We start from the raw sequence: 25649 nt of genomic DNA on the forward strand, positions 1-25649 counted from the left end.
GCAGAGAACACGGTGGATATTTAGCTGTAAAAACCAGGAACAAGCTAGGGGTGACCATATAAAGTGAGGAGTACGTTAGCGAGGACCTTTCAGTGTGATGCAGCAAATCAGACCCAACCACAAGCTGAAAACTCTGTCCACGTGTAGAGGATGCTGCACTGAAATTATTCCCCCCTAATTTTGTGATCTGTCTTGCAGGAAAATCAAGACCAATTATTTCATTGTTTCCCTTGCCTTTGCGGACCTGCTGGTGTCAGTGCTGGTGATGCCATTTGGAGCCATTGAGTTGGTTCAGGACAACTGGATCTACGGAGAGATGTTCTGCCTGGTCCGAACGTCCCTCGATGTCCTGCTCACCACAGCGTCAATCCTGCACCTGTGCTGCATCTCGCTGGACAGGTATGTACAGAAGAGCATAGGGAATAATTATAGTTGCTTTAAGGTTCCTCAGTGTTGTTGCTCATCAGCAGTAGCCAAAACGCAAATATGAACCTGCTGGGAACTGTAGAGTGATAAATCTCTCTCAGTCGCTGATTCTGGAGGGAGCTCTCTGAATCCTCATCAGTGTAGAACAACTTTGAAAGGAATGAGATTTATATTGACAGAGCAAGCCAGGTTTTCAGCTGCTTTGCGGCACAGCTCTGTTTGCATTACTGATCAGACGCGGCACAGTTTCTTCTTTCAAGTATGGACAAGACACCTTAAACACGTATCCAAAGGGAAGACCTGCAGCTGTCGCAGACGGAGGTGCATCGCGCGCAGGACGTTGTTTTAGCAGGGACATTGCTCTCTGTTACGACGTCAGGCGTTGCTCACTGCCAGGGGCTGCAGGGGGGGCTTGGCTGGTGCCAGGCTTGATGTGTTGTGCTGAGCCCCGTCTTCCCAGGGCTGAAACACTACATTATCTGCCTTTCTCTCTCTTGTCAAAAAAATACTTGACATATCTTTCAAGTGCTATCAGAACTGCTCTTCCTGCTGCTAGCAGCCACACAGGCAGATGAAAACTGATATTACTAAATGACACATTTTGGCATAGATTACTAGATTACATGGAGAAAGAGCAAAAAGAGCAACCCTCCCATATTTTATGGGCTGTTCGTCCAAGGCATCCATTTGCACATCTCCACTAGTGACTGCTAGCAAGGAGGCAAATAAAGCTGGTGAAAAGGGTGCATAGGCTTTGTGGGAGATCCTAAAAACTTTCTTTTCTTTCAAACTTTTCTTGCAAAATTAAAATTAAACAAAAATCCTAAATAATTTATGGCAAACAGTTCTCTTTTACTCTTGTCTGCAGTTTTTCAGCATAAATGTCAGATCTTTCCATACAGAATAGCAAGAATTTTTCACAGGATAAATACTTAGAAGAAAACATTTTGACCGGCTATTCTAATAAGCAATATTTAGAGCTTTCATGTGAGTTCTGTGCAGATATTTCAATACTTTTAAAAATACTATTACTTAGTATTACTAATATGGCCAAAATAACCATAATCATTCTTGTCATCACAACAATTGATATTTAAATAGCATCTTTCATCCAAAGAGTCTGTACCCAGCCAGACTGCAAAAGGTACTTCACAGAATCACAGTGAAGTACTTGATTAACTTCTCCATTGATGGGCAGCACTCCTTTTTTGTGGGAGAGAGGGGCACCAGCACATGCAGTATTGTATCCAGAGAGAAGCTGATGTGCAACAGCTACAGCACATTTCCTTATCTGGGAGTTTAGATGGCTGGAACACAAATGGGAAGCTCATTATCTTAAAAACGTTGACAAATTGCCACTTTGAGCCAATTAGCAGTAAAGCAGATGTTAGGCACTGCGCTGTGAATGTGGCCGTGTTATATAAAATGTTGGGGTTTGATTCTCCAGGCTCTTAATTAAACACAGGGGGTCATGTAGAGAAGGGGACAGGAAGGGAAGATATTGTTTCCCCCACCTCCCCTTCACCCCCAATCTCTGACACCTGCAGGGGGTGGGGAACCCCGGTGTGGGGTGCACAGAAGGGAAACTCCCCCCTCTCTCCTGCCTATGCCACCCTTTGCCATGTCATGAGATCTTGCTCCTGCTGTCTGTCCCCGTCGGTCCCCATGCTCCCGGGACAGCCTTGGCTGGGGGCGGCGAAGGGGTTGAGGGCAGCCTTGGGACTATGACTGTCGAAATGCGTGGCTCAGAGTTAATTTTTTAGGGATACAGAACAGAGATCACAGTTTTGTAAAGATTTTCTTTATGTAAACAGCCCTGAGGCAAAGTTTGCGAACACCCAGCTCAGTAGAAGGAACTGGAAATGGAAAAAAACCCCAAGCAAACAAAAACACCCTAAAATGAGATGGATTAGATTATTCTGTACTAAATGAAACATTCAAAGCAGAGTGTGAACACCTGGAGAGGACTACAGCTCTGCTCTTCCTTCTGTGCTCTTTTATTCTCTAGCCCAGGGAGTCTTGAATTTTCTCTGCCAGATGCAGAGCTGCCGTAGCAAAGGGTGAGCGTCGCTGCCTACAGTAACGCATAGCTGGTCCCCCTTGTTGTGGACAGAGGGAAATGGGGAGCTGAGCCCGGGGACCCCCACTCCATCCCCCCATCCCAAGCCAATGCTTTAATCACTAGAATACTACACAGAAGAGGAAAACGGCTGTCTTGAAAGAAAGCAGGAGCTGTAGCCGTGTTTTGGAGGAGACTAATTCTCTAAGCTTGTTCCATGTGTGTTCTGAGAAGGTTTTGGGAAGGGGAAGCACCCCCTGCACTGGGGTCTGAGGGTGATGGGCACTGCACTTGAATGAGTCCCATATCAGCATCATTCCATTTAAGTGGCTTGGCCTTTTGTGATAAAATTATCCTGCTTTTAAAGATTTCTGCTTGCGGAGTGTGTATTTGAACCTGTTGCTTGTCCAGAAACATTCTTCCTATTTCTTCAGAATTAGAAAGATTCTTTAGAGTAGAAAGAAAAACAGACACACGCTGGCTAAAAAAAACCAACATCCCCCAATCTTGGTGCCAAACTGATTGGAAAAAAGTACTTATGGCTCTGAATTTGAAGGAGCTGGAGATCATCTTAAGTGTCACAGCAAAAATTTTTTTTTTAGAAAATGCCTGTAAACTTCTTCCTCGTGAATGCCCCGACAGAGAGAAATCCCCCAGTATTTGCCATCCCCCCAGTATTTGCCATCCCCCCAGTATTGGCCATGTTAGACTGATCAGCAGTCAAATTGCTTGAAAAGAAGCCGAGGGTGAATTCATCACTGAGTGATGGGTGTGCTGAAAACTTCTGCAAGCTCAGGGGTGAGGGAGCAGAGCGGCACTGTCTGGGATACAGAAACACAGCGGCAATTTTTGACAGCTGACAAACCTGAAATTGCCAGATGTCAGGGAATTATTTCAGGACACACAAATGCTCTTTCTCTTCCGCATGTGATTACCGTACATGTGCTGTTCTTTGGTCTCGGGCAGAGCAAGGGGAAGTGAAAAGGTTCTTCAAGGTGGTGGCTGGACGCAGCCTGACATGGATAATTATCGCAGCCTTTATCGTTTGCTTGATGCTTTCATGCCGAAGAATGACGCCTCTGCAGACTAGTTGCAGAGCTGATCTAAATTTTAGGTAATTCTCCGGTACTGTGTTTTTCTTGTTTCTCTTCTCAAAATGGCTTTATTGAGTGCTTGTTAGAGCAATGACCACCACAGACAACACCATTAGCAGAGCACTAACAGCAACATCCCCGAGACAGGCTGCTCCTCTCCAAAGGCACTTGAATTTGCTATAGAAACTTTTCTCTACCGTCTAATCTCTGCAGGGCATATAGAGCTCTCCTAGCCATTCAGTTTTGCTGTAGAAGTTCATCTTGGGTGCTATTTTGACTCCATGGGTAATCATTTGGACCTTTCCCACTGATATGCAAAAAGCCAGGATTTCATATTAGACGTTTCAAAAGGTATATTTCTTCTCCCAGTACAAGAAGGCACAATTATGACTGTGTTTGCTGACCATGTCAGCTGAAAGAGAAAACCCAAGATCTCTCTGTTTCATGTGAAGAGGAGAATCCCAAGTCAACTGTGTGGCTTTTATCACTTTCTGTTTGATCAGACTCCGCAGTATGAATCTGATTGAGTCCCAAGACTACGGGCTCCTGGGTTCTCCCAGGACCAAATGTCAAGTTCAGACTACCCACCATGGTACTTGAGAGAGACCAAGGTGCCTCCCGTAGCACTGGACTAGCTCTCCTGAACTGCTGTAAATGAAAATATTATGGAGGTGAGTCAGTCCCTAGTCATCTTCCTCTCTTAAAGCTGTATTTCTTCCTGTGATTGATTGACTGATTAACATGATTTTCAAAACGCAACTTAAAACGCACCGGTAGGGTACAGTAGCTGTTGCTGAAGTTGCTTAACATCCACCTGGACATCATCCTTGAGCACAGAAACAGTCCTAACCAGACCAGGAATTTCTGTGCTAATTCATGAGCTCTTTTGTGTCCCAAACAGTCTATTAAAAAGACTTTCTTTCTTCCTGAATTACCACTGTGTATGTTATTTTACATTTCTGCAGTGCTTGCTCACTGGCGTGGTCTGGCAGCCTGCTTAGGTAAATCAGAAGACATGTTGTATGAAAGAATTGCTTTCCACCACACAAGCAGCAGACCTTCATGCCTGCAGATACAAAACCCGATACCCCTTACCTGTCAACACTGTCAGGTCTAAACATTGACAAAGACCAAGGACGTTAATTTTTTTTCCTATTGGGCCTGTTTAATAAACCGTTTTCTGACTGAAGTGAAACATGAGGTCTTTCCCTCCATCTCTCAGAGGAGGCATTTGGGTGGAGGAAGACAAGGAGAGCATAGACATTTTGATTTTGGCCCCTACCACATCCCTAAGGACGTGCCATGGTCTCTTCCTTGCTGCATTGTGGGGGTATCACGCTTATGCCATGTCCTGCTGCAGGTCACCTGGAGCTAGTGACACTTTGCTCCTGTGTCCTTTTCACAGAGATTAATTCACTTTTGCTGCCATGAAGTTGGCTGCTATTCCAAACCTCCTCGGCAAGCAGGACAAGAGGGATTTTCAACACAGCTTGGGTGGAGTGGTGGATACAGAATAATAAATCCATTTTCTGTACGAAAAGAAGGCTAAACCCCACCTTTTAGATCTGCCTTTTTCTCTTTCCCAATGTGCCAGCCCCTTGCTGTGACTGTCCTGGGAGCATCACTTCCAGGTGTGGTTTGGTTTGTGATCATCCTGAGAAAGGCAAGGAGAAAATTTGGACCTCACTTCCCATCCGTGCTAGAGATGAAAAGTGAAAATATCCAGAATTCAGTCACATTTCAATAGCTACGAGTACAAAAATTTTCTAAATTCCACCTATTTCTTGAGCACTTTGCCAGTTTTTAAAATCCTCTTTCTTTCACGCACTGAACTCAAAAAGTTGTGCTGTTTGTAGTGCATATTAGTTAAAATGTGGGTACCTGACAGCGCAGTCTAATAGGGATTAATGACCTGACAGGGTAACCATCCTCTAACCCAAACGAGCAGTGTACCCAACACGTGCTGTTCACAGCAAGGATTTAACAGGCTAGCAAAGCCTCCTAATTTCCAGCTGCTGCACCAAATTTTCCTTTTGGGACTTGGACTACAGGCTTTCAAACCATATCTTGTCCTGCGCAAACATTAGTTGAAATTTGAAAAGACTTCCAGAGTTTATTTTTTGCGGTATTCTGCAGTCATCTCCAAGCAACTTTCAGGTCAGCTCAAAATACTCACTCTGATGTAAGAGCAACACATCTTTCTTTTCCCCTCTTGTCTGCAAAGCCTCAGACCTAGGCTTTAAAGGTTGCTGGCAGAAACTTGCATTTCTGTGACAATTTTTGTTTGGTTTGGGGCTGTTTTTTTCCGCAGTGAGAACTGACTCCCAAACAGTGTTAAGAGGTCGGCATAGATGGGGAGATAGTGGAGGATGGCCCTGAGGAGATCAGAGCAGGTAGATGGATGCCTGGGTTTCTGTGCAGGGAAGGGTGACGCAGCCCATCGTGGAGCTGTTCTCCGTCACCAGGGCTTCACCCGTCCTGACGGTTGGGTTGGCCGAGCACTGACAGCACTGCTTCCTTCACAGTGTTTTATTTAATTTTTGCTAGCTGTTGCCCTTCTGTTCATTCACACTCTATGGGAGTATGCTTTTTCTAGCTGGTGTTTTTTCTGTGATTCATATATTTCCTGCCTTCTGTTTTATTTCATGGCATACAACTGTGGGATTTTTAAAGAAACTGGGTGGTTAATCTAATCCTCAGGACTCAGTGTGGAAAGTCATTCTGTTCAACATTCTCAGAAAGTGTTGCTTGCAAAGACTTTTATCTGATAATATCTTGTATCTATTTCCATTACTGCCTCTGAGAAAAAAAAAAAAAAAAGCGTTCAGGCTTTAATTCTCAAAGGCATTTGAGAAAATCTGGAGAAATTGCCACAGGATAAACTGATCTTACTGGTTGGACACAGGGAGCAAAGTACTGCAGAGACTTAGAGACACTCTCAGTCTCATCTGAAAAAGTGTTTTTCCAAGGTATCAGAGGTACCTCAGGGCTCACTGAACCCAAATTTTGCTGTCACTGGGTTATGCTTTTTCATCACCTCTTTGGTATTCTAATGTAAAAGAAAGATTTAGCCTTGAATTATTTATTTATTGCAAGTTTTATGCATAGCTATCCATTCTTTGTGCCTATGCGATAAAAATAATTGCACTGCATATAAATAGAGCAAGCGGCTATGATAGAGTCTCCAAATACAGTTAACCTGTCAGGAAAGGCAATTTTCTTCTCCAATATTTGCAGTACAATTTGCAATACAATTACTTCTCAAAGTCTTGGGGGAAAAAAAAAACAACAGAGAAACAAATCGGTCCTAAAAGTCTGTATGTCTGTATTCTTGGGCTTGCACATCTGGCACCTCTGCTCTTCATGCAGCCAGAGCATCCTGCACCCTCTCCCTGCTCCATCCAGCTCTCCTGGCTGCATCCCACCCCGTGAAGCTTTCCTCCAAGCCTACGTCTCTGCTGTGCACTAGGCACACTGTTTGCCTGGCGTGTTCGAAACATTTGCAGATTTGCTATGTAGCATGCAACAAAACAGACCTAACTCTGTGTTTGTATATTCAACGCTAATCTTACTGGAATTCAAACATACCACATAATCACTGCTAAATAAAGGCTAAAGCAAAGCAGATGTATCCAAAGAGTGTTGGAGCACCAGAGTGACAGATGCTCGTTGCACCATTTACAAACATTAATTAACATTAATGTACTGTTCAGACATCAAATTAGCACAATCCCTTGAGAGAGATGATGTTTTAGAGATTCCCAAACCCCAGTGCTCTGCAGTGACAGTCCGTCTGCAGCAGAACCCTCTCCCTGTGCGGGGCGGGAGGGCACGCGGGTGCCAGAGCCCGTGCCGGGGGCACAGGAGGGACTTGCTTCAGGTGGTCACCGGTTCTGCCCGCCCTGCCCGCTGCCCCGTGCTTCGGGATGCTGCATGGCATCGCTCTCCGTGCTCGCCTCTTTTGCACGGTGTTACAGCCTACGCAGCCGAGGCGCAGGGGGAACCACTAGCTCGCCAAGGGATGCTTGGGCCACGGTGGGGCTCGAGGTCAGGGGCATGATGTCTTTCTCAAGGGTGGGGAGAAAGCAGCTGTGCACAGCTGTGCTCTGCGAAACTTCTGCTGCCTGGCCAGGGGCGGGGGAGGTTATCAGTGGGGGGACTTATTAGGTTTTAAATAGCTATCAGTAAGTAATGACTAGGCAGTCAGCAGTCTGATTATATGGCACAAATTCCAGCTATAGTTTTGAATCAGGCCATAAATCCCCCCTGCCCTTTTCAGCTGGAAAGGCGTCTGATCTTGTACAGCTCCTGGGTGCTTAGGTGGAGGAACAGAGAGGCAGCACGGAGAGGGGCTGAGCAAGGGCAAATGAGACCATCCACGAGGGCTGAAAGATGCGACACGTAACTGCGGAGTTATCCCTGTCAGCACTCGGCTCTGCAAGAAAACTAACACGGGATTTGCAGAATTCAGGTCCGAGAGCATTAAGAAAAATAATGGAGCAGATGGTCATGGCACAGCCCGAGGGATGCACTGTCCTTTATTAATTTTTACAAACCCTCTAGAAATATGGTAATTTATTTTGCCACTGTTGCTGCCAATAACCCCCCACACACACCAGCCCACACGGGGACCATGAAGAAGTCCTCTATCTCCATTTGGCAACATACGTTTGTTTGTATTACTAGCTAAATTTATCCAGTTCCAATTAACTGCTCTCTTTAGCATTTTTCTCAGTGTAATTATCTCAACACCAGCAGGCCGTTGTTTTTCTAATAAGAATTTAATTTTGTTAGATATAATCATTTTAGGACTTTTTTTTCTGGACCAGCAATGCATAACTTTGTTTTATTTGGCACAGTCAGAGACCATAGCTTATTTGCTCAGTGGGAAAAAGGAAAAGAGAAAGACCTGTTCTCTCTCAAAAAAAGTAAAAATCTCGTTATGTGTAGGCCAGAATCTGGTTTCACTGAAATACCGGCAAAGCCAGTAGCGCTGTTTTAATTTTACACGGGCACAAATAAATTGAGATCCTGGCTCCTTAGATTTCGTCACTTGGCCAGGGTTCAGCAGAAGACTCTGGCCAAGTCTGGGTTAACTGAGGGAGAGGAGGAGTGTGCAAAACCACGCTCAGATTGGGGTTTTGTGGAGCGCAGCAGCATAGGGCTCCAAAAAGACAAAGAAGGGGATTTTCCAAACTAGCCAAATCCTTATACATAACTCGTGTCCTGCGAAGAGGACAAGCTTCTGAAATAAATGTCCTTGTTGCCCGCAAGAGTTTGCCGTCAATACAGTTCGGTATCTCCAGCCCCCGGGAGCCCCTCTGCCGGGCTCAGCCTCCTCCCGGGGGTCGGGTTGGGAGCAGAGTCCCTGTGGCGGCAGCTAGCAGAGCCTGGCTCTCTCCTGTTGCGTTTCTTCGGCCTCTATTTCCTCAGGAAATGAGATACGAATCATTCACACTTTGGTGTTTAAGGCATGGTTCAACAGACACGTACAGGTACAGAGCCTGTGTGGATATGGTTGTTGCACCCTAACTTCAGGAGACAGCTAGGAGCACCCACAGTTTTCCCACCCTCTTGTCTTCTTTTTTATAGGTTCTTTAAGGGGGGGGTAAAAAAATTATTCAGTATTAGTATTCAGTAAATTTTCCTCAGCTCATTTTGGCCCCAGTGATAATAAAACATATGGTATGTATATAATTTTATACATGCACATGACACCAAATGGTTTTAAATGTGGGCCACCCCCAGAACCAGTCTGTTTAGTAAAGGTGGGTGTGTATTTGTCTGTCTGTGATATCTAAGGAGCTTCTTTCAGGGTAGTGTCCACATATCCGTAGCTCAAATAAAACTGTATTGCAAACCAGGGGAATATTTTAATTTTTCTCCAAGGGCAGGGAATTATCTAATGCAGCTAAGTAATTACATTTCTGTAATGTCCAGAAGGCAAGGCAACAGCAGCGGTGTGGTTAGAGCATCACTGATCCTGAGGCAGGAGCTGCCGACTCCAGGACTGCTCTCTGGAGATGTGCCCAGGGCAGCTTTTACACCACCATGGGCTTGAGGAGGCGCTTGGATGTCCAGGCTGATGGGTGGCCAGATGGGCTGGCTGCTGTGTCACTGCTTCCTTCTCTTTAAGCACAGAAATGTGTATGTTAACGTTACCAGCCCAGCTGGTTATCTAGATTCTTGGACTCTTGATTTCAGTCTTGACCACAGATCCCGCTCACAACTGGAGTCTCATCGTGTTGATGCTTGATGAGTATGCAGATAGTCACTACCATAAATAGCCGTTCTTGCCATGGACCACAGCTAAATTATGTTGCTATCAGATCTAGGTTGTGTTGAAATGCAATGCTGTTTCTCCACTTTCCTTTCTGGTCTCCAGGAACCTAGAAGCTATAAACTTGTAATAACTACAGGTGTCATCACTTAGAAGTTGATGTGCTTTTCAAGAATTGGGGTTTTTTAATTTTTTTTCCTGGAGGAAAGGCAGTGTATGATACAAGGAGTGTGCATACATGTGTGTGCATGTATGTGTAGGATTTTTCATACAGGCAAAATGGCAACAGCAAAGACCCATGATGTATAACACTTAAATTTCCATGAAAGCCTTGACCCAGCACAGCAGATTCAGCGTTCAGTCGTACAAGGCAAGAATATAACTGAGGTTCATTTTCTGTCTATTTTCTCTTTGGCTTCACAGCTTCCCTCTTATCTGCCATCTCCTGTCTTCACATACACACAAGTTTAACATTAGGCAAGCTGTCCATGATCCTGCTGCTGAGGAATGTGATATTACGTCTTCTCTATCCGAAGTGCTGAAGGCTATTAGGCACAAACATGCTGCTGGTGTACAGTCCATCAGGCATTTTTATCTGCTTTCTGGTTTTACATGTAGCACTGACTGTAAAGAGGAGCTCACCGGCAGGTAAAGCACAAGTCCTGTCAGGAAAGGATAAAACATTTTGCTCTTACAGCTCATGGACACTGTGTATATGAGGCTTCTTCATGTGACTGTGGCAGCTCCTGCTGCTGATGAATGTAGGAATATGGAGGAAAAATTGCTCCACAGAGTGGGGCACTGAATCACTGAACCTTGAGCGTCTTTTATAGCTTTCGTGAACATAATAGAGGTGCACCTGCATCCCCTCAGAGATGCTGGGAGAGTGTTGGTAACATATGAGGTCCACTTCTGGGAACTGGTCCACTTGGCACTAGTCGGTCCTCCCCACAACCATATCACTGGAACTTCCACTGGAAGACCAGGGAGTATCACATTCATGTTCCTCAAGACAGAGTCTGGCCAGCGCAGTGTTCCTCGGAGCCACCAAGTGACACCGGGCAGGTCACAAATCCTCAGTAGCTGGATGTTTCTGCAGTGGCCATAACAGCTATGGATTTGTTCATTTGAGCCATCTGTAAAATGTTAGCACTTGATTCATTCATGTGGCAAATGTCTGATATGGGGAGGGAAAAGTATTATAATAACCTCTGCTTTATGGAGCTACTTGGAAGATCTACAGCTCCAGGAAGGGACTCTTGTATTTCCCCTTCAGCGAAGAATGTCATAACAGAGGCGGAGGAGAGGATGTGTTTCGCATCATCTGCTCTGCTTTAGGTAACGGGGAAGTTAACATTTTCAAGAAACTGCAGAAACATGGATCTTGGCTGATAATAGTCAGAATTAATATTTAATTAAACTTGGACATGGTATTAATCATGTGTATGTATTACATTTTGTATTCATCCATCACACTGTCATACCAGTACAGAATAGATATTCCTTATGAGCACAGGAAAACAGCTCTGGCTTGAAAGGAAGCAGAAATGTAGAATAAGAAAATGTCTTTATTTCAGCTTTTGACTCAAACTATTGATAATCTTAGAGATATAATTACTTTTCTCTCAGTGAATAAATAGCTGCTTAAATGCCCAAACCATCACATACATCAAATCACCAGCTACTGCAAATATTGGTGTGACTTCAATGACTTCTGTTAACATACCCAGATTTCTATTATCTGACTCTCTGGGCCATTGAATGGAAATCCTGCTGAGCTATGGAAAAGTGGATGATGTGCTTCTCTGCCTCCCTCGCCATCAGCAAAAATTGTCACCCACACTCTGATTGCAGAACCTTGTAACCGATAACGCTGTAGGGCAGGAGGAACCCAGCTCGACTTTCTGAACACAAGAGAAGTCACGGTAGCAGCAGTTAGCAAAAAATATATATATATATAATCTTTTGACATGTAAGTGGAGGAAAATTGCTGCTGAATCACTGGAAGGGAAGAAATATGAAAGCTTAAGATGTCATTTTTACAGGCATAATTTTTACTCTAATGGCCTTTAATAGCATGTACAAGTCAGTGTAATGCTGTCAGCTGCAGCAGAGATAGAAGTACAGAAATGTAATAAACTGCTTGGAAGAATTATTTTCCTGCTGTAGTTAATTAGCAATGTATCGTGGTTTTCCTTTTCTGTTTGTTTATTCAACTTGTGAAGTGGTAGCTGGTGTCTTGGCGGTTCTTTCCCATTTATTTACTGAATTTCTTCTTTTGCCCTTTCTGCAAATAAATGTAGTCTGTTGTGACTTGCAGTAACTTGCCATCAGGCATGTCACAGGAATCCTTTGATGTCCAGCACAGGGTACCACTTTCCAGTAGGTGCCTCTCAGATAGTAAACAATTAAATATGACAGATATATCTCCCGTGTGTTCAGGGTCAGAAGAGCAGTTGCACGTAATGACAAGAGAAGCCTCATCTGTCCTAATAAACAGTCAAAAACGTTACCGCAAATACCTGTTTGAATTCAAAGGTCAGTTTTTTTCCTGGGGGAAGGAAGTCTGGAGAGCAGGGGGAAATCCAGACGCAGTAAGCTCTAGCAACACAGGACAAGGTTACACAAAACACAATGTGGCTGTCATGAGGAGGGTAGTTATCCTAGGAAGAAAGAAAATATTTGTTCTATCCTCTGAAATCATTAAGATACTGAAATCGGACGATGACGATCCTCATTGTCTGATAGACTCAGAAAAATGTAGGTTGGAAAGGACCTCTGGAGGTCTCTGATCCAGCCTTCCTCTCAGAACAGGACCAAACTCAAACTTAAATCTATCTTCCTTTAATTAGGTCACTCAGGGCCTTACCCACTTGAGTTTTGCATGGCTTTGAGGCTGGATACCCTTGCTTGTTCAACTCGTAATCCAATGAAGGCACGCTCCAAAACTAAGTAAATCCTGTTTCTGTGAAATATTCAGCTTCTCCTTCCTCGTGGGAGGGATGTGAGGGCTGTGTTAGCAGGGACAGGAATCAGACCCACTGACTGCCATCGCTGGTAGCATGAGCTCAACCCAATGCTCTACAAGAACAGTTACTGTCAAATATGCCATTTCTTTGAAAGTGAAACTTTTCAGAGGAATGGGCTGATTTTTCATGCACACACGAAACCAGAAGAGAATGTAGAAATTATCAAATTGAAATAGTTGAATGCTTGTTTCAACATTTTTCCCCTGTGACATTTTGAATCTTGTTTCAAAGAGACTTTTAAAAAATGTTTTCTTTTGACACTTTGATATTATTTCAACCCTTTGTGTGGAATATATCAGCTGATTTTATCAAAATAAAGCAATTCAGTTGACTCCACGTGACTTTTAAAAAAAAGTCTCAAGAAAATTTGCAAATTCTTAGGTTTTTGTGCCTGTTTAGCACAAAACTTTTGGTTTGCACTGAAATCTTGATGAAATAAATTGTGCACCTCAAGGACATCTCTCTAATACATACACATAAACTGTGGGTATGTGTGCATTCACATGTGGCTTATTTTAACGTGCTGAAGGCATCTCAGGTTAGTGGTCCAGCTTTAGTGTGTGTTTGCTAATTTAATGTCTCTAATTCATGGGTCTACTGCCCTCATAAAGTCAACTTGTATAGGCATTCAGTAGTGAGGCGCTCTCTACATACACATCATGCCTTGATGTGGGGCTTGACTCAAAAAAATCTCTGACAGAGGTCATTCATTCCCTTTATAAATAGTTTTTGAAACTGTGGCCACTTCTTCAATGCGGTGCTCATATCCTATGGGGCACCATATTGCATAATTTCTGTGCTGACCAAATCTGGAAACCACATCTACTAGATGATCATTGTTAATTTACTAAGAAAATACATTTATCAGGCACATAGCTGCATTACATATTTCATTATTTAGAACAGCTGAGAATTTATGGGCACTTCTTGTGTCTCTGGACCCCAGCTCCCTGCAGCAGTGTTGGGACATCAGTCTCTACAACGTGTGCTGAAATCCAAAACTCTAAAGGTCAAAACCATTTCACTGGGAACCTGAGGCAGACTGTCAGGTCAGGACCACCAAAAATCTGCAGTAGGATGATATGGGTGCTGCTCTGCTATGCCTATGGGCATATATTAATTTCAGAGCAAAGAGATTTCCAGTTTTAGGTTTGATACACCTTCCTGATGTAGAAATCTGCTAGCAGGTGGGTAGCCCAGGGACCAAACAGACAGAAGAGTAGATTTTGTATCTCTTTGAGAAGACATTTTCAGTTCATAGCTAGTTGGGTTTTTTAAGAGCAGGGACCTGTTGTGCTTTGAATATGTTGGATGGATCAGGAGGAGAAAGGAGAGCGCAGGGCATGTCCCCTTGATGGTGAAAAGACTAGAAGCCCCATGCAGACATTTGCCCTGTCCTTGTGGCAAAAGGTTAAAGCCCAGCCAGAAAGAGTCTGATTCCTGGGAGGTAGAAAGGGAGCTTGGTTATGGAAAAACACACTTAATTTTACTGACATTTTCACAGCTTTGAAACGCTTTGTTAATTTGCAATAACAGATTTTGCAATCTTGTCAAAATAAATGTCCATTGCAATTAGGAAAACCCCAACATTTACTCAGTTATGGCTAAATGGAAGGAAGGTGGATTCATTCATCATGGTAAGGAGGGTGCAGACAGCTTTGTGACTAAGTGCGGAGGGAGAGGAGGGCCGAGTATGAAGTCACTCCCTTGCTCTGCGACCTCAGACAAACCACAGCATTAGCCTGTGCCTCATTTTCCCTAGCTGGAAAACAGAAAACACCGGCGTTCCCCTGCAAGGCACTATGAAACCTTATTTACTCATGCTGTGAAAATATCCTGAACTCCTTGTGTGAGAGGCAGTCAATGGAAATAGGCTATAGACTCGTTTTTTTCTCTATTTTGAAAGGCAGGAGAAACAAGCTGGAGAAAATGCTTTACGGTTTTGGTTTTTTAAGACCTAGAAGTCTCCTTTGATGACGGTTGTTCTCTCACTTTTCTCCGTGCAGGTACTATGCTATCTGCTGCCAGCCTCTGGTTTACAGGAATAAGATGACTCCATTGCGCATCGCTGTAATGCTTGGAGGGTGCTGGGTAATCCCGACATTTATTTCTTTCCTCCCTATCATGCAAGGCTGGAATAGCATTGGCATCATTGATCTGGTGAGTAGCTAAGGAGATACACCAACCTGGTATCAAATATATTCGGTGCTGTATATTCTTCTTTAAAAAGCAATATTCAGAGAAAAGAAGGCAAGAGAGGCTGAAGGAGAGGCTTCTTGTTATCGATGCACAGGGGCTGCTGAATTTCTGGAGCGTGTCTTTAAGGGGGTTTGAAGCAACTCTGTCCTGGAAGGACTGTCACAAAGACAGTGGTGGCTGTAGGAGGGGATTTTGCCTAAGTCTACTAGTCAGTTCAGTGAGTAGTCCTTTGAAAACACACCAAGCCCCAGCTGGCTCCCGACAGGCACCTCGGGAGACCTCAGTTCCCCTTGGCCTCTGCAGCTCTCGGGGAGTGCTGGCCTCTGCCGGTTGAGCGCTTGGCCCTTCCTTGCTGTGCTAGTGATGTTTAGAGAGCCGGGAAACCCGGACCTCCCCAGAAAGGATGGTGTTTTGGGTCAGTCCCATCAATATCCCCTGTCTTGGTGTGAGCCTTGAAGGTGGGGGAGAAGATGGAAGTTCCCCCATGCAAGTCATTTCAGCAGGAGTCAGTTTTCCCCACCGCAGTCTGGCTTCACTTGCAGGATCCCGTTTGCAGGGCAAGGGGTTAAGAGCTGCAAATCTGCTCTCCTTCCAATCTGGAGACGCAGGAATTAAAAAATGGCAAACTGTGAAAACACCTTGTTTAGAAGAGCTTGTTTAAAGAGATGTGGCATCTTCTATGCCAAGTCTCAGTCAAGGAGATATGAATACTTTTTGGCTCATGGAAAATAACCGATGCAAGCTGCCAAGCATCTAGATGAGGCGATAAAGCCAAAATTGCTTCCAGACAAGCACCTTTAGAACATACAGCTGGTAGAAAAGGGAGGTGCATTTTGTTTATTTAACAAACCATGTCAGGTATCTGATTTCTTCCACTGATTTTTTGCCCCCACCTTTTCAGAAAAGACTTGACACCCAGCTGTCTGTACCAGTCTTTCTAAACACCAGTGCAAGCCCTTCCCTTCCTTGTAACTTGATGGCGTTCACCATGCAGATTTCAGTAGCTGCATGCTGAGAGGTAGTGCAAGGTGCAAACATCACCTAGTGAGAATGCTTCACTGTTTATTTTAGAGGTAAACTTCCTTACTGGCCCAATTTACGAATTATTAAATAAATAAATTAAATACCTAAATTCAAATTAATAAATTTAAATAAATAATTTAAATAATACATAATTTTGATATTATAGTTTTAAACAGGAGACAGGGTTATTGTCTTGTTGGAATAAGCACCAGAAATTATGGGCCTGATGGATGTGCAGTGACATTGTTTTGTAGCAATAGTAGCCTCAGGGAAATCCTGTCTGTCCCAGTTATGCCCCCTGCTCCTCAAACTCGCATGCAAGACCCCTTTCTTCCTCTGCTGTCTCCGTTTCCATCACAAGTCGTTGACCACATCTCAACCTACAGACTCAGCAGACTTCTCCTGCCCAGGCTGCTGCCCACAGCCCCTGTGCCTGGGAAGCTCAGTGTCATCCCCAGCCTGGAGCTGTCCCCCAGATGCTGCAGCCCAGTCCCTTCCCAGTCCATCTGGCCTCTGTGGGACTCGGTTGGGTGAAACTTGTGCATTGTTGGTGTAAAACCTGTTGAAGAGAGCAGTGAGCACTGCAAAAAAGCGTGGCATAAAGTGAAGTTATTCCCCTTTGCTGTGTCCGAACGGGGAAGTTAGGCTGATTTTCACTGGCCAGGTTGAGGCATGCTGTAGGATGCTGGAGCTGCAACGTGGGCTGGTCCTGTGGACCTGGGGAGCAGCAGGTCCGGAGAGCCCATGGTGTGAGCAGAGGCAGCAGAGGCAGCAGTGGGTGAGGCAGGGACCGCGGATGGGAGAGGGGAGGGAGGAGAGAGAATTGGAAACTGGTGGTGAGGTGTCCTGGCAAACAGACTGCTGGTATCGGAGGAGCAGTGCTGAACTTCTTTCCTTCTCTGTCCTTGTCCTTCCTCCCCCTGCCCCAGATTCAGCAAAGGCAGTTCAACAAGGCTTCCAACTCCACTTACTGCATATTCATGGTCAACAAGCCATACGCCATTACCTGCTCCGTGGTGGCCTTCTACATTCCCTTCCTCCTGATGGTGCTGGCCTACTACCGCATCTATATCACGGCCAGGGAGCACGCCCGCCAGATCCGGCTGCTGCAGCGGGCCGGGGCCCCCGCCGACGGCCGTCAGCACCACCCGGACCAGCACAGCACACACCGCATGAAGACTGAGACCAAAGCTGCCAAGACCCTGTGCATCATCATGGGGTGCTTCTGCCTGTGCTGGGCCCCCTTCTTTATCACAAATGTAGTGGACCCTTTCATAAACTATACGGTGCCGGGGAAGCTGTGGACAGCTTTCCTGTGGCTGGGCTACATCAATTCAGGGCTGAACCCTTTCCTCTACGCCTTCCTGAACAAATCTTTCAGACGTGCCTTCCTCATTATCCTGTGCTGTGGTGATGAGCGATACCGAAGGCCTTCCATCTTGGGGCAGACGGTCCCCTGTTCCACCACCACAATAAATGGATCGACTCATGTACTAAGGTGAGTGTTTCTCAGATGCTGCAAAATGCCTGGAGTCACTAGAAAGAATACTTCTCTAGAGTTTTCATAACGGATTGGTTTCACTTTGCATTTTAAATGTCTGATGGATTAACTGTTTAAAAAGGGAGGGGGCAAGAGAAGCGTCCAGAAATCCTCCGGGTCCTCAAAAAAACTGCATTTGTAGATAACAGATAAGTGTTGGCATGCGCAGCTTCTCCAGAGGCGCGTTCAGAAAAGAGCTGGGATAATGCAGAAGCAGCGTATGCATTTTGGCAAGCCCTGCTGTTTGGTCTGAGGGGAACAACTTGACCCCATGGGGAACACCTTGAGGGAGGCTGCCTGCTCCGTCTTCTCTACCAAAGGGATCATGACCCTCATTGCCCCTTCTCAGGGTCTGCCTTTGTAGCTCCACCAGCCACTGCTGCATCTTCCAAACTAATGAAAGGCAGAGGATGAACTTCCCCAAACGCCTTGACCCTGCTGGGGCACTTCAATGGCTCTCTGGGAGGAGGGATACTTGCTATTGTGTTTTAGCAGCTCAGAAAATGCTGGGGTGTCTGCCTTTTACTGTAACCCAGTCAAAGCCTACCCCTGTGCATGGCAGCGGCACCCAGTTCTGCAGGAGTCCCGGGAGCTGAGCGTGCCTCACACGGGCTACAGGACGTAGTCCTGCTGGTTGACAGTTTGGGGTCCCAGTGAATTTGAACCCCACACCTCACCCTTCACCGAGTACCACAATGTGTTCATTGCAAGAGGGAGCGTGTGGGCTGTGCACAGAGGGGTTTGGAGGGCTCTGTGGTATGAGGCACCCTCTGCGGTCTTCCCCGCACCAGGCGGAGAGGTGGGAGGCAGAGCATGGGAGGAAGGCAGGGAAGAACAATCATCTCCCCTAATATCAGAACAAACTGCAATCTCTGAAAAAAACCATAGGTGTTTCTATGCAACTGTCTAGAGGAGATTCGGTTCTTCTGGTAGATGCCTTCATGGCTCTTCACATGCAGATGAGGACTTGGTAATCATATTTGTGTTCAGAGCTGAACCCATCCGGAGACTAAATCAGACACTGAGCACTTCCCAGCTGAGTCTGAACTGCTGGTTTGCCCCAAGCTCCCTTCTGTAATGGTCTCTGAAGTTTTGGAAAGAATCCTGAGATGTATGATGGATGGGAGACGGGGCAGGGCTTGTCACAACCTTGAGACAGACCTCTCAAGCTTTTTAAGTCATGAAGGACATTACAATATATTTATCTTCTGCTGATTAAAAACTGTTTGGGGGCTATGGTTCCAGAGCCCTCTGCCTGTGATGGATGTGTGCCATGCTCAGCCTGTATTTCTATTGGGACTGTGCTCCCGGGGACAAACCAGATGCAAGCCAGATGGTTAGGAGGATTGAGAGGGCAGCTCTTGCTGGACACAGCTCACCAGCTGGGGAGCTGCAGGGCCAAACGCTGGAAAGGTGTCCCTGCGCAGGGAGAAGGGGAGGGAGGGCTCCCTCCCATCCCTGGTTAACCAGGGCGGCTCTGTGCTCTCACCACAGGACCAGCCTGGTGGCCTAAACACAAAGAAAGAGAGTGTGGCATCTATTTTGGCTAGTAAGCAAAGCAACAAGATACCTTTTGTTAAGTATACAAGGCAGAGAGACGACGGGGAGCCTCTCTTAGGTGTGGGTTTGAGATGTGGAAGGCAGGGAGCACGTCAGCCCAGAAGGGGAATTGCTTCAGTCCGTGCTGATGTTTGACCTCCAGGTGTTGCAGATGGCAATGCCTGTGCCTCCTCATGTCTCCCAGTTGTCTCACTGCTTTTGCACTAAGTTATCTTGCTGTGAGACCTCATTGTCCTGCCTGTGCCCTGTGGGAGAGGCAGGCTCAGGCCAGCGCTGCCCTGGGGACGCTGGGTGCTGGAGACAGGCTTCTGAGAGAGCGAGCGGCCAGGGAGGCTCTGCACACCTCCAGGAGGGCTGAGCTGCTGGGGGTTTCCTTCATTCTGTGCTGAGTGTCCTGAGCTGACAAACTACTCATTCTGAGACTCTTTGTAAACATATTGATGTCCATGCGATGGCCAAAGCAAACGTGAAGAGCCATTTCTCCTCCAAAGCTAGGGGTGACCAAGGTCTCGGGCACCCCAGGCAGCTGGGGAGGCTCTGGTGAGCTGCAGTAAATGGTGGATCCCACCATGGAGCTGAGATCAGGCTTTCTTCATTTCCAGCTTGTCCCTCCCACTTGTACCACTTTGCTCCCACATACAAGTTAGTTACCCATGGAAATGCGTAACAATCCTGTCAGTCTGGATGTGACAACCATTGCAAAAGGCCCCATAAGAACCAAACCTGCACAGAGCATCTTGTCCACTTCTAGCTTTTATGAGTACTTTTATGGGTAAGAGCACGTTGTCTCTCTTCAACATGCTACAAGTGCAAGTCAGATTATCTCCCGCCTTTCCATAGCACTCCAGCTCTGCAGAAGGCACTTGCTTCCTGCTGCCGCACCCCCTCCTCCCTCCGCGTGCCGGAGGGACGTGGCTCTGCACATTGGCACTTCAGAGAGCAATTATTTTCTGTTTTCCTCAGCTTTGTAACTGATGAGAAAAGCATGACTTCTTTCCCTGGTGCAGATTATGCACTGATGATGATAGAGGTGTGGGGATTAAAGGAAAACCGACTAACTGTAGTCTTTGGACAGTTAACCTCACTGGAGGAATTTGTATTTCTTCAGTGCTTCTCTCAAATGCAAAAAAGGTTGGATTCAGCATGAGTGAAAGAGAAATTCAGTGAGGCAGGTTCTCTCAAGGTTTAACATACATTTGCTTTACTAGTATGGAAATACAAGGGGTTTGTGCCCAGCAGCTGAACTATTGAAACCTTCCTGTAAGGGCTGGCTTCATACCAACCCAACTGAGAAGCTGCATAGGGGCTGGACCTGGTTCACACACTTCTTCTGCAACCTCAAAGTTGTTTCTTGCCGACCAAGAGCTGCTGCAAATGGGGAAGTTGTGCAAGTGGGATTTTACAGCTGCTCTTCTCACCCTGACAGGGAGAGAAGTGAAGAGCAGGACAGACCTTATGCTGAATCTAGGGCAGAGTTCCTCCCCCCAAAACCGCAGAGATTTGCAATTTTGTGTTAAGCTGACGTGAGTCATTTAGCGTCAAAGGGAGTCAGGAGTGGTTAATGGTAGGACTGGGATTTCTAACTCCTCTCTACTTCCAATCTTGAGACGATCGGAACTTTCCTTCAGCTCTACCTGTCCAAACCATTCTGTCCTTCCTCATAATCATCTCACTGGTGTGTTTGCAAGTGCAAAGAATGTTTGTCACAGTTAAAATTCAGACTCTTGCTCTTGGATGCGTCTGACCTGTGAGAGTGCCTTGCAGGGAGGGAAGGCATTTCTTCTTTTTTTCTTCTGATAACTTCAGTGTCAAAATGTTCTGACATTCCCGTTTTGGGATTTTTCACATTTATATTAGGAATGGGAAAAAAAGAAGAAGGAGGAGCAGAGTGTGATAAAACACAGCAGTGAGAAGAGGCAGACACCCTCACCACACACAGACTGAGAGACCGCTTGGGAGACAGTTCTCATTCTTCCTTTTTTTTTAATTTATTTTTCAAGTGATCTGTGAAGACTGTGGTGCTCTGGGTTACCCAGGCAGGGAGAGACTTTTTACAGCACACCTGGGGCCAGATGCAGCCACAGTGGCAATGGGGCGAGGGAGCAGACTGCACAGTGGCTCGACCATGATATGAGGGTGACCTCAGCTTTCTTAATCCCCTGGCAACTACCCCACTTTATCCCTAAATCATGAACCAGAAGATGGGGAAAGGATTTCCTGTCACCCATTTTGTTCTTAAACTCTCCATCAGTTGGTGTGAGAGACATCCATCCCCTGGGTGGGGTAAGACGTGGCTCAAAACATGTTTTGAAGATGTCATGAACAGCCAGGAGATAGGATTTGGTTAGAGCTGGATCTGTGTGTACAATGGGAAAGACTATTAGAATTAAATATTCAGCTTTGAAAGAAAATTTTGATTTGCCTGTTTTCCAAGTTTGCTTTCTGCAAGTGTAGGAATTGCCAGAACCCTTTTTTTTTATGCCTGGATATTCACCTATTTCAATTCTGTTGTGTACCATCAACATGTGTCAGGCAGGACACATGCAAATGGTGAATTGAAATCTGCAGATGTGGCTACAACCCGAAATTCATGCCCTATTCATTTTTCAGTGGCTGAGATTGCAACTCACGTGCCACGTACAAAGGTATGTTTCTCTGGTTGCAGCACAAATTGTATAATTCATTATAAATATTTGCAATTCATAGTTCTAATAACCTGTGGTTTGGAATGTCATTCATTGAAAGGACTTGGGAATCATTCTGAATAATGAGTGGATAGGAGAATTTTCAATGAACACTCAACTAATGTATGGCAAAAATTAGTACAATAATTAACTGCAATAGATACAGGTTTCTGGATGGCTCTAGCATGTGTTCAGGAGCTCTGGGCACCACGAGACTGAAAGCAAAATGCTATAATCATCTGAAAAATGCTGTCTTCCCCTTTAAACACATTGCTTGCATATCTTTTGTCATGCATAGATATTTATTCAACACAAAACAACAAACTCATGCCTTCATGAATGATTAAACTCTTGTACTGCGTAAGTGGATGGGAACCCAGATCAGCATTGCCTGAATTCTTGGATAAAACAAATTCTGAAATTTTGCCATGGCGAAGAAGATGACTTTGGGTAAAATATAATTGAGCAATGATCAGAGTAGACAAACTCTGGAATGTTTGGGTCAAGGAGGCTGCTTTGGTATATTCCCCATTTTCTCTCAGAAGTGCACTGTTCAGCACGGTGCAATGTATTAGCCTCTTCAGGGAAAGCTATAGTAAGTCGTTTATTTACTCATTTTCCATCACAGAGAGGTCTTCTCAGGCAGGGCTGATGCCAATTTTATTTCTCCAAAGTAAACCACATCCTGATTTTCCTTTTAGAAGAGCCAAGAGACACAAAGAGAAAATAAAAGAAGTGTGCAGCTTGGGGGGCTAGAAGTTCATCATCTTCATAAATACAAAACTAAATTAATAACCCAATGAGCCCACGCTCATGTCAGCACTCCGAAGATGCACAAAACTCTGGGAGAAGTGTGCAGTAAATCATTGCATGCAGCCGGCACTCAATGCCAGAGCACTGCTGTGGAGTCTTACTGGTCCCTATAGGGAACATGCGAAATTGTGCCAGTAAATCTCCTGAACTGCAGCGAGCCCCGCTGCTTCCCTGCTGCGGTCGGAACAGGCAACGCAGCAACTCGGGTCTCCGGTTTGTAGAAGCTTAACAACTCCACAGCTTACAGATCTGTTGCAATAAAAGTAAATCCACCCTGGTTGCAGGGAAGAGAAGGTCAGAACTGCCGTGGGGCGAAGGAAGATGTGGTGTGTGCCTACAGGTGATGCTTCCCCAATGGGAGTGCACAGGGGCGCTCCTGCCCCACGGCTCAGTCCCCTGCACATCCCTCCCGTGGAGCTGCCCCAGCTCTGAGCTGGAAGCCCCTCCCGGCACATGCATACTGTGAAATGTCTGCTGTAATTTGAGGGGAGACCCGTAGCTGCGCTGGCGGTGTCTGCACAGTCAGGGGAACTCCACGGGTGCCCAGTGCACCCACTGCCCCCGCTCCCTGCGGCCAGACCCTCCTGTTGCAGGGGTTTGACATGTGGGATTGGCAGGAGGGTCAGGGCTTCAGGGGGAATTTGCACCTGGCTTTAGCTTTGTGTTACCACTTCCAGTCCATAAAGGCAAAGGTAGGAGCTCTTCCTTTCTCCTTGCCTTTTCCTGGCCAGAAGCAGAGGAGACTTTGGGCTAAAGGCCACTACCTACAGGTGGGATAGGTGGGCTGATGGCATTGCATTGCTTTATGCAGCTTCAAAACAATGAGTAAGTTAAAGAGACTTTCCCCCTCTGTTTACGAGGCAGCTTTTCACAAAGGTGAGCAGCCATCCTGAAACCCTCCTGGCTTTGCAAGGCTGCCAGCTCAGAGCTCCATCTCCCCTTTCTCCTGGGGGTCTCCCCGGCACCCCGACATGGAGGACACCCCTGCCTGAGCGGCAGCCTGGGTGCTGCCTGCAGCAAATACACATCAGGATGCCCAGATGCCCACTGCTGTGGAAGCAAAGCAATTTGCATCTTTTCGAAGATGATTTTGAATGACCATGCCTTTTCAACAGCTTTAATTGCACAAGGTCATTAACGCCATCAGTGCTCAGTTGCCTTCGCACAAGTCAAATCCTGGCTGGCCAGGTGTCCCTGTGCCACCACGCACCGTCCCCTTCTCCTGCAGGGTCACCTTCAGAGGAATGGGCACCTTCGGTGGCTGTGGTGTTACAAATCCTCCGGCTGTTTCTGAGCTCCCGGGCTCAGAAATGGCTTCACAAGATGGGTTAAAGAGCGCTGTGGTTTCCCTGTGCACCCAGGCAGTGAGTATGGGCTGAATCATGCAGCAGGTTCAGTGCCTGGCGTGGGTCGTTGCCCTTGTGTTCATAGGGCGTGGATGGAGCGGCAATCCCATCCTGCCTGCGATGGTGGGATTTGTGGGAGGCAGTTGTGGCTTGACTAAGAAAACACAGAGGTTAGTTACTGAGAGCTGCTTTCTGATAGAACTGTCAGGGCTCTCTCCAGGATCTGGGTTTACAAGTACAAAAATCTCCTCCTGTTCTGCCTCCTCCTGTTCCTGTTATCCCTTATCCTTCCTTAGGCACTAAGACAGCCGCAGAGCCTGCAGAGCTTCCCGAGGCAGAATAACACACTTGCTGCCCAGGGTCGGAAAGCTCCGGCGGCTCCCGCCGTGCCGCTCCTCCGCAGCAGCAGCCACGGGCTGGCACCAGCAGTGGGGCTTTCCCACCCCACCCCAGCCGAGCCTCCAGCACAGCCTGGCCAGCACAGCCTCCCTCTCCTCTGCTCGTGTGCCTCCTCTCCAGCTCCTCTCCAGCAGAGCTGTCCCTTGGCGTTCGGCGAGTCGAGAGCTCTCCCAGCACGGGCGCTTCATCAGCAAAGGTGCATTTAGCCTCAGACGGGGAGGACACGCGCCTTCGTTAAGGCATTTTCCTGTGGGACAGAGAGGTGGCCGCCGGCATCGGCAGAGGTGTTTTGGAGGAAGGAGGGACCGTGGCAGTGAGTGCGGGGGGACAGGTCAGGAACGGCCAGGACACTATCTCAGCCCTGCCTGCTGAAGTCCCTAAAAGCCATTTCAGTAGCAGCAGAGAGGAATCTGAGCCCAGGTCTGCTGCTGCTACGTGATGCTAAATATTTGTCTCCCCTCTGTTTTCTCTTTTTCTCTCTCACACACGTGCATGCATTCATGGAAATGACTAATTCTGTAAACCAGAGGGACGTTATTTCTGGAAAGGAGATGTTTACAGGCTGTGTTATCAGGGACGTGTCACACCCTGCTCTGTTTGTGATGTTGGAAGGAGTGCGGTGTGCGAGGGCTGCAGCGAGAACCTGGAATTCAGCTCCAGGCTGCAGCAGCAACTGGCCGGGCTGGGCAAGGGAGGGCTTCAGTGCTGCTTAAAAAAAAAAACAAATGAAAGAAAATGAGATATTTCAGTACATACACAGCTTTTCTTGGACAAAGTTGCAGAAGGTTCTGATCTTCAGCTGGCCCAGAGGTGAAAGATTAAGGTTTGGGTTCAAACTCAGTGTCCTGACTGCCCTCAGCTTCAAAGGCAGCTATTTGCATTCCTCATTCAGTCTGCTAGGCTGCCTGCAGGCTCCAGTTGAAAGGGTAAAATCCAGTATTTATTGTTTCTTCCAGAGTTTCTGAAAGGTTTTTTTTGGTTTTGCTCTTAAGGAGAAATAAGCAAGCAGCAGGTAGGCACCTGGGTGCACAAAACTCACAAACAGACCCAGCAAGGGAACAAAAACCATGAAAAACAAACATGCTATTTTAGCTTGGTTTGACCAAATTTGAAATTCATGTGGAAGTGAATCTTCACTGAGACTCAGTTTTTAAGCACAAAGGATGCACGTCTTTGATTCAAAATGCATTTTTTTTT

General features: G+C 46.3%; 1 protein-coding gene across 1 annotated transcript in view; it reads left to right on the plus strand.

The window, feature by feature from the left end:
- HTR4 (5-hydroxytryptamine receptor 4) overlaps window positions 1-25649 on the plus strand; it is a 79209-nt gene that overhangs the window by 6710 nt on the left and 46850 nt on the right. Inside the window, exons 3-5 of the mRNA XM_009820850.2 lie at window positions 199-399; window positions 14895-15048; window positions 17040-17608. Coding sequence (XP_009819152.2) covers window positions 199-399; window positions 14895-15048; window positions 17040-17608 — 924 coding nt within the window. The remainder of the gene's footprint in view (window positions 1-198; window positions 400-14894; window positions 15049-17039; window positions 17609-25649) is intronic.

Source organism: Gavia stellata, chromosome 16 (assembly GCF_030936135.1).
Source record: "Gavia stellata isolate bGavSte3 chromosome 16, bGavSte3.hap2, whole genome shotgun sequence".
Classification (NCBI taxonomy): domain Eukaryota; kingdom Metazoa; phylum Chordata; class Aves; order Gaviiformes; family Gaviidae; genus Gavia; species Gavia stellata.